Source organism: Cetorhinus maximus, chromosome 4 (assembly GCF_964194155.1).
Source record: "Cetorhinus maximus chromosome 4, sCetMax3.hap1.1, whole genome shotgun sequence".
NCBI classification, from domain to species: Eukaryota; Metazoa; Chordata; class Chondrichthyes; order Lamniformes; family Cetorhinidae; genus Cetorhinus; species Cetorhinus maximus.
The window spans coordinates 88227308-88242066 of NC_135882.1; the positions used below are offsets into that span (position 1 = coordinate 88227308).

General features: G+C 40.2%; 1 protein-coding gene across 1 annotated transcript in view; it reads right to left on the reverse strand.

Moving 5' to 3' along the window:
* Positions 1-14759, reverse strand: part of LOC144679743 (syntenin-1-like) — a 29427-nt gene that overhangs the window by 744 nt on the left and 13924 nt on the right. The window contains exons 5-8 of the mRNA XM_078540451.1: positions 14559-14722; positions 10026-10201; positions 7003-7174; positions 4438-4529 (exon numbers count right to left, since the gene is read on the reverse strand). Coding sequence (XP_078396577.1) covers positions 4438-4529; positions 7003-7174; positions 10026-10201; positions 14559-14722 — 604 coding nt within the window. The remainder of the gene's footprint in view (positions 1-4437; positions 4530-7002; positions 7175-10025; positions 10202-14558; positions 14723-14759) is intronic.

Consider the following 14759-nt stretch of genomic DNA (forward strand, 5'->3'; position numbering starts at 1 on the left):
TTAGTCTTCCAAAATAGAGCTGCTTTTTAAATCTAAAACTTAAAACATGCCTCTAAGTATAATTAATTTAGATAGTTATGTGATTTATAGATTACCTTTTGATGTGCAAATCAGAAAGAGGAGTACAACCTGCATGAATTCAAAGTACAAAACTGAACTACTGTGGTTCAGTGTCCAAAAGCAGGAAGTTCTTACATCTGGATCATATCATATCTACAACTGACTGGTTAAGCTACCATATAGCGTTCATGCAATTTGCATCCAATCAGAACCCCAGCAGTTCTTGTGATTTTGATTACCTTCCACATCATCCCCTAAACATTATATACAATTAGTAACTAGGTAATGTAAGCACAAAATTCACTTCAGGCCATCTGTAGTTAGTAGGAAAATTGTTACAAGTTAAAACTAAATTCCAAGACTTAGTAAAACCAACAGAACACACCAACTCTGCAATAGTTTATAATCCGATATAAGGGCAAAAAGTCATTATATCTGTCATTATACTGTACACAGTGTTAAAATAAGGCCATTAAATCCTCAAAATTTCATCTCCCAAGTTCACTATTCATAAATGAACCTCCACCCAAGCTAACTGAAGTACTATACTTTTATATTGAAGCTTACTGAAACCATAAGAAGTACTTAATCTATGAGAAAGTTGCATCTAAACTTTTTCAGGTGGTCAGTGTTAATTTGAAATACCAAGTTCCCACTTGAGTAAATGTAACAATTTAACCCTTCAAGTCTACCTACAGGGATATTCCAACTAATAATTTTAAAAATTAAAAATAACCACTTTCTGAATTCAATTTTCTCATTTATTACACTTTTCCAGCATTAAGAAATCTTTCTAGGAGTAAAGTTCCATAGAATCCCACAGTACTTCAGTGGTTATTCTTTGAGTGCATGTATCAGCAATAGTGGTAAATTATGGTTCTAATGAATGATAGATCTGAAATATAACACGTCTCTTTTTAGATTGTGAAAACCAAATTTGACAATCGTGTGAAGGACAAGTTCATAAATATATTCAAGGTAGTTTTCTAGATCAGTACATTAAGGAAGCAACTAGGAAGGAAGTTACTTTAGATCAAAGGTTAAGCAAGGTTAAGTTAAAACCTTGTAGAAAAGGAGCTTCTTGGGAAGAGTGATCATATATCTCAAACTCGGTCTAAAATTTATGTCTAACTAGAGTCTTGAATTTGAACAAAAACTACATAAATTGGGAAACTAGATTAAAAGACAATGGTAGATAAACAACGCTAACATTTAAAGAATTAATTCAAAATTCACTCCCTTAAATAAAAACCCCACAGGAATAGTGGGCTAACTGTGGTTAACAAGAAGGTAAAAGACTGTATGAGTTTAAAATGAAGATTACAATGCAGCCAAAAAGAGTAGTTAACCTGAGTGACATTAAAACAGCTTGTAAACGTTTCTATTGGCATATGAAAAGGAAGTTACCAAAACTAAATATAGGTCTTCCAGAGGCAGAGAAATGGGAAATCATAGTGGGGAAGAAGAAAATGGCAGAGACATTAAATGAATATTTTGTCTTCACAGTAGAAGAAACAAAACATTCCAGAAACAGTGAGGAACTAAGGGTCCATTGAATAATGAGGAGCTTATTAGTAAGGAAATAGTACTGGAGAAATAAATGGCTAAAGTCAACACATTCCCCAGGACCTGATGGTCTACTTAGACCTTTAAAAAGGTGGCTACAGAGATAGTAGATGCATTGGTTTTGATCTAGAATTCCCTAGATTCTAAAGGTTCATGTGGACTGGTAGGTAGCAAACTCAATCCTGCTATTCAAGAAAGGAGGGAGAGAGAAAACAGGGAACTATATCTTGACAGTCGGGAAAATGCTTGAATCTTTATTAGGGACATAGTTACAGCACACTTAGAAGATCATATAAGGCAGAGTTAACATTTATAAAAGGGGAAACAATGTTTGACAACTCTGAGCTTTTTAAGGTTGTAACTAACAGGGTAGATGAGGGAAAACCAGTAGATGCAGTATATTTGGATTTTCAAAAGGCATTCAATAAGGTGTGGCACAAGGGATTACACAAAATTAGGGCTCATGGGATTGTGGGTAATTTCATAGTATGGATAGAGGATTGGTTAATAGGCAGCAAACAATACAAATAAATGGGCAGCTTTCAGATGGGGTCATAACTAGTGGGGCACCACAAGGATCAGCGCTTGAACTTCAGCTATTTATATTAATGGCTTGGATGAGCAAACCAACCAATGTATATTTGTATCCCTGCAAACTTGGATACAAAGTTAGGTGAGAAAGTACACAGAGAAGATGACAAAGAGGCTGCAAATGGGAATAGACAAATTGAGTGGGCAAGCATGTGGCAGGTGGAATATAATGCAGAGTTAACCACTTGGAAAAGATAGAAAAGCAAACAAAAAGGTGAAGGATTTAGGAAATGTTGGTATTCAGAGGGACTTGAGTGTCTTTGCACATGAATCGCAAAATTATCATGTTAATGCAGCAGCCAATTAGGAAAAAAATAGCATGCTAACCTTTATAACAGGAGTACAAGTCATCTTACGGCAATTAGGGCTTTGGTGAAACCACACTTAGCTTACTGTGTAGCAGTCTGATCTACTTACCCAAGTTTATAATTGCTTTATAAGGGGTGCAACGAAGGTTCACTAGACTGATTCCTGGGATGAGGGGATTGTCCTATGAGGAGCAATCGAATGGACTAGGCTTATATTCCCTGGAGTTTAGAAGGATGAGAAGTGCTTATTTAAAATGCAAAAATTCTCAAGGATCTTGACAGGTAGGATGTTGCCCCTGGCTGGGGCGTCTAGAACTTCAGGTTAGAGTCTCTTAATAGATCAGCCGTTTGTGACTTAGATGAGGAAGAATTTCTTCAAAGGGTGGTGAATCTTTGGATTGAGAAATCAGTGGACGCTCAGTTGTTGAGCATATTCAAGTCAAAGTTTAATAGAACTTTAGAAACTAAGGGGAATCAAGGGATATGGATACAGTGTGGATAGGTGTAGCTCCAATAAATGGTCAGCCATAGCCTTATTGAATGGCACAGCAGGTTGAAGGGCCAAATGACCTAACTCCTGCTCTTATTTCCTGATGCTCTTAAAAGATAACTAATCTGTTGTGTATTTCCAGTATTTGACAATTTTCTTTTTCAATAATCAACCATTCTGGGGACCACAGAGAAGAACAACTGTTTTCAAAAGTACAATTCCAACAGGCTCACTGGGTAAAAATCAGGGGGAACAACTCTGGCCTATTTTCCCCCCCCTTTCATATAACAAGTACATATTATACCTACAAATCTATCTCAGCTGCCATCAGTAAACTAACAAAGTAAATAAACAGTACTTAAATTATGTCCCAATACCACAAGTGATGCACTTGCCAACAAGGGAGAGATTAACATCTTGATGTTACAGCTAACATTTTGCTTTACGATGTTCTACGCTGCAGCTAAACCAACCACTAAACGTCAAAGGGTACATTCCAGTTGTTAAGATGCAGTTTTTTGTGGATCAAGTAGGGGTGCCAATCCTAGTTAGACATATTCCTGAAAGTTTCATCACAAGACCTGCCTCCAAACGTCCCACCCCTACAGTCTCGCCACCGGTCTTCCAACATATCCATATTTGCAGTGCACTGTTTTTCCTATGCTAATTAGACTCATTATCTGACTGTTGAGAATCATCCAAACAGCGTTCTTCCCCAAGCCCAAGTCCAATGGTTTCATAACTAGTAAATAGAAATGTTCAAAGAAAATTATTTAATAACATTTATATGTCCCTATGATTTTTTTCCTGGGTTGCTCACAGTGAAGTCCTGGAGATTAGTCATTCATCAAAATACCCAAGACACCAGGGCAGTCTGATGGGTTGGCAGCTCTAGGATCAAGGGAATCAAATGTTTATATGGATATGAAATAATGATTAAAATGCAGTTTGTCACCAGTCTAAAAAGTTATAGGCACTAAAAAAGAAAAGTCATATCATAGGGTTATATCTGCAAGTGTCCAATGGTTAAAGAAATATTTCCAAATAACATTGCGTATTTGACAAAAACTGCAGTTAAAAGTGAGATTTATTTGTAATACATTATGTAAGAATTGTAGCACATTAAAAAGGGCTGTTAAAAATGTTCTTAAAATCTCTTTCAAAAAGCAAAAAGTATTTATAGAATTTAATTTTTACATTTTGATCTGTCAGAAGTTTTATTTTTAATGGTTCTTGGGATGTAGTGACATTGCTAAGGCTACATTTATTGTCCATCTTTAGTTACCCTGCAATAGCGATGTGTCTTGTCCTTAACTGCAGTTATCATGCTAAAAAAAGTGTTCACCTTGAAGTACACCAACTTCTTAAGAATTAATGCTATTGACAAATATCTCCTCTGAACATGCTTTAATCAACATTTACCTTTTCATCATATGCTCATGAATATAGGAAGGCATGATGGTAATGGTTATTGCATTCCCTGCTGTGGCCAGAATGTCAGCAATTTGTGTATCCTATTCACACATCAAGAAAAAACAAAATCACGTTTAGCGGTTTCATAAATTACTTCAGTTATTTCATATACTTCAGATAAACATAGAAAATTTTCTAAAAGGGACCAAAAAACCTTTGCATTTACAGTATATGACAGTTTTAATTTTTCTCTCTCATGTACAGCTCTATATCCATTTGTGGTTTGAAGGTGGATGATGACCTAATGTGGGAAGGGCATGGGGTGTGGATGTCTGTCACATCCAAATGGTGATGGACAATTAAACAACTATCTGGAGGTAGAGGCTCCACAAATATCCTCATCCTCAATGAGGGGGGAAGCCCAGCACATCCGTGCAAAAGACAATGCTGAAGTATTTGCAACCATCTTCAGCCAGAAGTGCCAAGTGGATGAACCATCTCGGCCTCCTCCAGAGGTCCCCAGCATCTTCAGGTTCCAGTCTTCAGCTAATTCGAGTCACTCCACTTGATATCAAGAAAGGGCTGAAGGCACAGGATACCACAAATGCTACGGGTCCTGACAACATTCCGGCAATAGTACTGAAGACTTGTTCTCCAGAACTTGCCGTGCCCCTAGCCAAGATGTTCCAGTACAGCTACAACACTGGTATCTACCCAGAAACATGGAAAAATCACAAGGTTAATGTCCTGTACACAAAGCAGGACAAATCCAACCTGGCCAATTACCGCCTCTTCAATCTGCTCTTGATCATCAAACTGATGGAAGGCATCGTCGGCAGTGTTACCAACTGGCACTTGCTCAGTAATAACCTGCTCACTGATGTTCAGTTTGGGTTCCACCAGGGTCACTCAGCCCCTGACCTCATTACAGCCTTGGTGCAAACATGGACAAAAGGCTGAACTCAGGTGAGGTGAGAGTGACTGCCATTGACATCAAGGCAGCATCAAGGCGCCCTAGCAAAACTGGAGTCAGGGGGGAAACTGGGAATCGGGGGAAACTGTTCCACTAATTGGAGTCATACCTAGCACAAAGGAAGATGGTTGTGGTTGTTGGAGCTCAATCATCTCAGTCCCAAGTCATCGCTGCAGGAGTTCCTCAGGGTTGTGTCCTAGGTCCGTCCATCTTCAGCTGCTTCATCAATGGCCTTTATTCCATCGTAAGGTCAGAAGTAGGGATGTTCACTGACAGTTACACAATGTTCAGCACCATTTGTGCGCATATGCAGCATGACCTGGACAATATCAGCTTAGGCTGATAAGTGGCAAGTCAAATTCATGCCACACAAGAGCCAGGCAATGACCATCTCCAGCAAGAGAGAATCCAACCATCTCTCCATCACATTTAATGGCATTACTATTGCTGATTCCCCCACTATCAAAATCCTGAGAGTTACCATTGACCTAAAACTATACTGGGCCAGCTTTATAAATACTGTAGCTACAAGGGCAGGTGACAGGCTGGGAATTCTGCAGAGAGTAACACCTCCTGACTCCTCATAGCCTGTTCACCATCTACAAGGCACAAGTCAGGAATATGATGAAATTCTTTATACTTGCCTGGATGAGTGCAGCTCCAACACTCAAGAAGCTCGACACCATCCTGGACAAAGTAGCCCACCTGAGTGGCACTCCATCCACCACGATAAACATTCACTTCTTCCAACACCGACCCAGTGGCAGCAGCATGTACCACCTACAAAACGCACTGCAGCAACTCACCAAGGCTCCTTCAGCAGCACCTTCCAAATTCGCGACCTCTACCACCGAGAAAGACAAGGGCAACAGGCACATGGGAGCACCACCACCTGCAAGTTCCCCTCCAAGCCACACGCCAACCTGACTTGGAACTATAATGCCGTTACTTCATTTTCGCAGCATCAAAATCCTGGAACTCCCTCCCTAACAGCACCATGGGTGTACCTACACCACATGGACTGCAGCGGTTCAAGAAGGCGACCCCCAGCATCTTAAGAGCAATTAGGGATGGGCAATAAATGCTGGCATGGCCAGCGACACCCACCTCCCATGAAAGAATAATAAAAAGTTTTATTTAATGTAGTTGTGCGAGTAGGATAGATTTATACCCATAAGTTACCAGGACAAGTTCAATCTAATGAATGCCATTCACTGTCCTAAAGGGAAGAAAAATGAGAAGGATCAGAAAGTTCAATAGTGGCATTTGTAGGGAACAGGGAAACATATTTATACATAAGGGAAAGTAGGGAAATATTATTTGGAAATCTCTGCAGGGATACATTAAGACAAAATACTACTAGAAGTAGAGAAGTGACAAAAAATTTTTTAAAAATAACTGAAAGGTTAAAATAATTGTCCAATCATTAAAACACAGTGCAAAAAATTAAACAAACCACTAAGCCACACAATTCAATTACAGTGCACCTTGGATCTTATTTAGGCATCACTTAATTGTAGATGCATCAAGATTTTCTGAAAAAAGTGCATTTCCTGCAAGGCTGCCTAATTTGAAACAATTAAAATATCACTCTTCCTTACCTTCAGTCCAATGATATTCTGCCCATTAATCTCACAGATATTATGTTCTGTTAGGAGTCCATTTCTGGCTGCTGAGCTGTCTTTTACAATTGAGGTGATCTTGCCATTCTTGAAAATGAAGCCAACGTGTCCCGTGCTGTCTTTGTGCATAGTGATGGTGCGTTCAAAAGGCCTATGTAAAAATAAAATTCTATGAGAGCGCATATATTCACAATGAACTAATAACCAACTTCAATATGAAAGATCATTGCTGTTCAATTTCCAGAAGAACATTCAATTTTCCTCTTCTGTTCCTTCAAAGTTTTAAATATACTATCTTACATGTACTTGCTCTTCCCTGCATCGCATGAGGCTGAAATTAGGATTTCCTGTTTTTGGATTAACTGTTAAATTGAGGTCCCATTTACCTCCTCATGTGAATATTTAAAAAAAAGGAGGTTTAGCAGCCTTAAAAGTGGATAACCCTCAGGCCCGAATCAGATATATCCCAGACTGTTGAGCGAGGCAAGGGAAGAGATATCAGGGGTCCTGGCAGTAATTTTCAAATTCTCTCTGGCTAAAGGTGAGGGGCTGGAAGACTGCTAACGTGTCTCATTATTAAAAAAGGGAGGAAGGGATAAACCAGGAAATTACAGGCCAGTCAGTCTAACCTCAGTGGTGGGGAAGTTACTAGAAAGAATTGAGGGACAGAATATATCTGCGCTTGGAGACAGACAGATTGATTAATCGGGGTAATCAGCATGGATTTAAGGGAAGGTCGTGTTCGACAAATCTGATCGAATTTTTTACCAATCACCAATTGATGGGTTATCATGCCTAAAAGACATGATTGATAACCCATCAACATACCAGCTATGATTAGCCAACCGGAAGGCATTTGATATTCCATCATCACAGCTCCAACACGGCTGGCAGCCAATGTTTTTTTTTTAAGATCTCTTCGATCAAGCTGGTAAGGATGATCCCTTCACACCCAAGACCCAATTGCATGAGAACCTCCCAGAGGCATTTGCAGACATGAATTAATTCTTTGTCTGTGCAGAAATTGCAAAAGTCACCTGACCTCTGTATTTTAACAAATCTTGTTGTGCCCATTTTCAAATAAACGGCATTGTTGTTTGGTAGCACAGAACTTGAGTATTGCAGAAAAAAGCATGTTGTCAAAGCTTTTAGACTTGTAATCATCAGGACAGAATCATAAGAATATCAAATCTCAAAGGAAACGAAAATTTATACTGCATGACAAGAGGGTACTGATGGGTTGGGAATGGACTATGATTGGTAGAGCAGTTGGCATGGAGAATGCACCAGGAAACAGTTAGCTGCCAAGCTATTGCTTAAATTCAAACCAAGCAAGTCGCCTCTGATTAGTCAAGACGTTGCCATGGTGAATGAACCAGGGAATGGCTGTCCCCTAAGCATTCGTTTAGTTGAAAAAGGCACAATGCATTTACATGTTCTCTCTGTTTGCAAAGGATAGGGCTTTTTGTGTGAATGTGTAGCTTCTGGCACGCAAATGTCTATGGTTTCCTTCAGCCGTACAATAGTGACTAGTTACAGCTAGGCTTGTAGCCACGAGTTCAAAAAAGTACAATGCGACTTGATTGAAACCTAAGATCCTGAGGGGTCTTGACAGGGTGGATGTGGAAAGGATGTTTCCTCTTGTGGGGGAATCTAGAACTAGGGGTCACTGTTTAAAAATAAAGGGTCACCCACATAGAATAGAGATGAGGAGAATTTGTTTTCTCTGGGGGTGGTGAATCTTTGGAACTCTTTCCCTCAAAATGGGGTGGAAGCAGAGACTTTGAACATTGTTAAGTCAAAGCTAGATAGATTTTTGATAAGGGGGTGAAAGGTTATCAGGGGTAGGTGGGATTGAGGAGTTGACGTTACAATCAGATCAGCCATGATCTTATTTGAATGGCAGAGCAGGCTTGAGGATCCGAGTGGCCTACAGCTGCTCCTAATTGAATTGCTCGTATGAATAAGCTAATAGATAATGTCAGATGAGCACACGCATATTGATAGCAATGCTGTGTCCAAGTCCTGTATGGTGTTTGCACAGGTGAAAAAAATCCTTCATTGGAACATGGAAAACGTGCTCACAATTGGTTGTAGCAACTCGCTCAATCATTTGGCCAATTCATGTACAGAATTAGTCATAGATCAGATCGGACGTAAAGGGACATCATGTGTGTGCCTTGGGCAGCCCATACATACGTGGACGCAGTCAGCCATCAGATACACCGGCAGGCAAATCGTTACTCTTACGCAAGTCCAACAAGTGTTTTTGTAACTTGGTTTGGAATAGACTACGTAGTCATGCGTTGTGGTGGGTCCAATGGATAGGAATTTGAATCCATCATTAAGGATGGTGTGCATTTTGTCAATATAGTCATGCTTGTTAAGGGTGACCATTCCAGTCCCTTTGTCTGGCTTACAGATATCTATGTCTGGGTTGAGGCCTCGCAACGCTACCAAACATTTGTGCTGCATGTGAAAGTCAGCCAAGACGTTGGGTATCCTGCGATATTTGTGCACTAGATCAGCTAGGTGTACTTTCAAGAACTTATAGCGGGATAACTGAGAATAGATGAGTTTGACCTCAGCAATTATCTCTTCCTGTTTGAGTCCCGAGTCCACTTGCCAAACAATCAACCCTCTTGTTCCCTCTGAGGTTTGGTATTCTTGCGGTTCTGCCCTGATGAGTGCAAGTACAAGAGGAAAAGCTTCGACAGCATGTCTCATTTTGCAGTTCACTGAGCATGGCAATTCGCTATTGTGGAGATATGCCACCTCATTTTAATTCCATAGAATTCATTCTTCACAGCATGGTGCTTCTTTGCTTCCACAAAAATGGCTCAACTAAAATAAAAATTTCCTACATGGGATAACTAAATTCACACTTTTACGGTTCAACCAACTACTAGTTAAACTCAAAGATTGCAGCAAAATGCAAACAAAATAAAAAGCAACTTGCATCAGAAATTATCATTTCAGCAGAAAGAGGAGCACGTTCTCACCTGTCACGAACTATGATACTAATCTTTTGATCAGAAGCTTGTTTCAGTACTTTATGACTCTTGTCGCTACTCCAGCCTGCACAATTCTCACCATTTATCTGTAGGACTTGGTCACCAAACCTTAAACCAGCCAGAGAAGCAGGCGAGTTTGCTTGTACAAGTTGGACAAAGACACCCTTGTAGGCAAAAAGAGATGCAACTCTATTATACAATGGAAAAATGTGCATGTGCTCTATCTCTTCATCAGTGCACCACAAAAATGGAATACATTTGTTCTACCAATGGCCATAGACCATACGTTTATCCTGTGTCTAATAGCAAACATTTGATGCAAATAGTAATTTGTGCAACACATTATGCAAATTAAATCTACTTAAAGGCTACAGTAAACTGGTGTAATGTTTTTGACAAAGCAGATACAAGTAATATTCAGGAATGTGAATGCACTTAAACCCCAAGAAAGTTTACAAAATTTAGAATTCATTCCTATATTGTAGTAAATGCTTTCTCCAATTCAACATAAGGAAACAGATGTGCATCAGAAATTCAATCATAAGAAATAGAAACCATTTAAAAAACAAATGCCAGTAAGGATTATTAATTATTGATGTCTTTTTGATCAGAGTAAAAGCAAAGATCAAGGTCAGTGGAGAAACAAGTCACATGACTATGGTAAGGTTGTCATTAAAATCCACTTCAGTTCAGTGAAACCATAGAGCAACTACAACTTTCAGGAAAGACATCTGCATTCAGTTCAATTTCTAAAAAATACAACTTGGCCAACTTCAGAGCTACTTTATTGCAAAGCGAAAAATTCAACTGACTCAAAAAGAGCCTTTAAGGAAGGAAATATGTTTTCATTATGTGGTCTGACTTGTATATTACATACAATTACTTGAGCAACACAGAAACCAAAAGGACTGTGCAAGCATAATGCTCCAACAGCCGTTCCAACCTACTTCATCTCTGTCCTAGGCCCAATGAAATTCAGCTGCTTCATCAATGCCTTTCCTTCCATCATAAGGTCGAAAGTGGGGATGTTTGCTGATGATTGCACAAAGTTCAGCACCATTCACACAACTCAGATTCTGAAGCAGTACATGTCCAAATGCAGCAAGACCTGCACAATATCCAGGCTAGGGCTGAGAAGTGGCAAGTAACATGTGTGTCACACAAGTGTCAGACAATGACCATCTCCAACAAGGGAAATCCTAACCATCGCCCCTTGATGTTCAATGGCATTATGATCGCTAAATCCCCACTATCAACATCTTGAGGATTACCATCAACCAGAAACTGAATTGGACTAGCTACATAAATACTGTGGCTACAAGAGCAGATCAGAGGATAGGACTCCTGCAGCGAGTAACTCACCTCCTGTCTCCCCAAAGCCTGTCCACCATCTACAAGGCACAAGTCAGGAGTGCGATGGAATACTCTCCACTTGCCTGGATGAAAGCAGCTCCTACAACACTCAAGGGGCTTGACACCATCCAGGACAAAGCAGCCCACTTAGTTTGGCACCCCATCCACTAACATTCACTCCCTCCACCACCGACACACAGTAGCAGCAGTGTGCACCATCTACAAGATTCACTGCAGGAACTCACTAATGTTCCTTAGACAGCACCTTCCAAACCCACGACCACTACCACCTAGAAGGACAAGGGCAGCACATGGGAACACCACCACTTGCACATTCCTCTCCAAGCCACACAGCATACGGTCTTGGAAATATATCGTTGTTCCTTCACTGTCGCTGGGTCAAAATCCTGGAACTTCCTTCCTAACAGCACTCTGGGTGCAGCTACACCACATGGGCTGCAGCATTTCAAGAAGGCAGCTCATCACCAACTTTTCAAGGGCAATTGGGGATAAATGGTGGCCCAGCCAGCGATGCCCACATCCCATGAATGAATAAAAGACATCTTCCTATTCCTTTCTCCCTCACATAACTATCTAGCTTACCCTTAAATTGGTGCTTTTATCGAACCAACAGCAGATTTAAAACCAAAGATGTCAAAAAGCTTAACAGTCATGAAAGAGCTTTACTGTCATTGAAACATTATGTCACTGGAAATGTTGAAACATTTCACAAATGCTTAGCCTTGCAGTAAACGTTGCTAGGTTTGCTAGTTTCTTCATCCACAGTGGAACATGCCTCTGGCAGAGGTTTTGAGGCCATAAGACAGGAAATACACAAATATAATCCCATGCGATTCAAGAAAAGCCTTTTTTGTTTAAAAGAAAGGTAGGGACAGCCTCTATGTATACTTCGCTCTCATCTGGCAGAGAGCCATTTCAAAGTTCCTTCAAGAACATGGTAAAAAAAATTGTGAAACCCAAAGTTTTTTGTTGAGAACCAGATGAACATTTGATTTTTTTTTAAATTTAAAAAGGTATTACATTCTTCTAAGAAGAGTTTGATCACAAACTTGCTGTTATACGATTTCAAATTACAGTACATTATAATTTGGAACTGTGGTCAGTTTTCATTTTTTCCAACTCTAGCAACCAACTCAAATGCCTAAGGAAAAGCATCTCATTCGCTTAAGGAAAAAACTGCCAATACCAAAAAATATAAAAGGAATGTTTACATTTTTTCCTGTGTTCCCATTTCAAAGAAATTTCTCATTCTTTCTGGATGCCAACCAAACAGAGATTAGTTATTACGATGTAGAATGCACTGCCTAATGGAGTCTCAGAAGCAGATTCAAAGCACTTTCAAAAGGGAATTGGATATACACCTAAGAAGGGAACATTCATAGTAGTCGTGGAGAAAAGAATGAGCTGAGTTTGGCAGTTGGACGGGTGTTCAGCACAGGCACAACGGGCCGAGTCAGCTTCTTCTGTGTCGAGATACGACAAAACAGGGTTTATCTTCGTCTTTTGATTCCGTCGACAGCAACAGCTTTCAGACACAGCAGCAGGGCAATGCAAAGAATATCAGCTTTATGCTGGTAGCTGTTTTTCAAGGTTAACAAACCTTTACTACAATGTTGTTTTCTCCCTTGTTCCTACATGTTAAACGAAGGAAAGAACACCACTATTGCTTTCCTTGTCAACTATGTCATTGGTGCAGATTTTTAAAATATTTTTTAATGGGATGTGGATGTCACTGGCCAAGCCATTCCTAATTGCCCTTGAGAAGGTGGTGGTGAGCTGCCTTTTTGAACTGCTGCAGTCCATGTGATATAGGTACACCCATAGTGTTGTTAGGGAGGGAGTTCCAGGATTTTAACCCAGCGAAAGTGAAATAACAGTGATATAGTTCCAAGTCAGGGTGCTGTATGACCTGGAGGGGAACTTGCACGTGGTGGTGTTCCAATGCAGCTTCTGCTCTTGCTCTTCTAGCAGTAGAGATTGTGGGTTTGGAAGATGCTGTTGAAGGAGCCTTGGTGAGTTGCTGCAATGCATCCTGTAGATGGTACACTACCACCATACATTGGTGTTGGAGGAAGTGAATATTTATTGTGGTGGATGGGGTGTCAAACAAGCAGGTTGCTTTGTCCTGGATGGTGTCGAGCTTCTTAAGAGTGTTGCTAGAACTACATCCATCCAGGTCAGTGGGGAGTGTTCCATCACATTCTTGACTTGTGCCAAGTAGATGGTGGACAGGCTTTGAGGAGTCAGGGGGAGAGTTACTCCCTGCAGAGTTCCCAGCCTCTGACTTGATCTTGTAGCCACAGTAGTTACATGGCTGATCCAGTTCAGTTTCTGGTCAATTGTAACCCCCAGGATTCTGATAGTGGGGGACTCAGTGATAGAAATGCCAGTGAATGTTAAGGGGAGATGATTAGATTCTCTCTTGTTGGAGATGGTCATTGCCTGGCACTTGTGCCGTGCATGTTACTTGCCACTTACCAGTCCAAGCCTGAATGTTGTCCAAGTCTTGCTGCATATGGACACGGGCTACTTCAGTATCTGAGAATTTGTGAATGATGAACATCCCCGCTTCTGACCTTATGATGGAGGGAAGGTTACTGATGAAATATATGAACATGGATGGGCCTATTGCTTGGGAGGAAGGGAGGGAGAACATTCTGGGCTATGGCCTTCTCCATGATGTCAGTTAATATATTGCCCTGTGATTGGCTGATAAATATTATTAGCTAATTACAAGCATACTAGTTGCCATTTCTTCAACCCCATCAATAGCAGCCCTCAAAATCAGTATTGTCATCCAAGGCATATTTTGAGCAAGATAATGTATGCAAAGACTTTGAGTTGGGTAGGTGAAAAATACTAGGTGTTTAAAATTTGTATAATTTCAGGGGAGAAAACATCCAAAGTACTTCTTTCCTGAAACAGTTAGTCCAGCTTTCCTACAGCAAGAACCTTCCCAACACCCCCCTCCCTCTCACCTGAGTAAAGCAATTAAAGCATTGATGAAGCCACCCTTTTTCAATAAAAACCTTAGCATCATTACCAATATGAAGAAATACAAAGCATCTCCTGATACATTTTGTTTATTCTAATAGTCTCAACATTATAAACCTTTGTGTGCTCTAAATTATAGTAAGCGGCACTTACATTGTCAATTGATTTGAGGCGAATGCCAATCTTTCCATCCTGATCCTTGCAGAGAATTAATTCCCGGATACCCTGTTTGATTTCAGCTCGCCGAAGACCCAAATCGGATCCAGTTACTGGTGCCACCATGTAATTTATACTAGATGGTCTAGCAACAGTTTGCTGTTAGATATAAAGGTACATTCAAATATGATTTTTAAA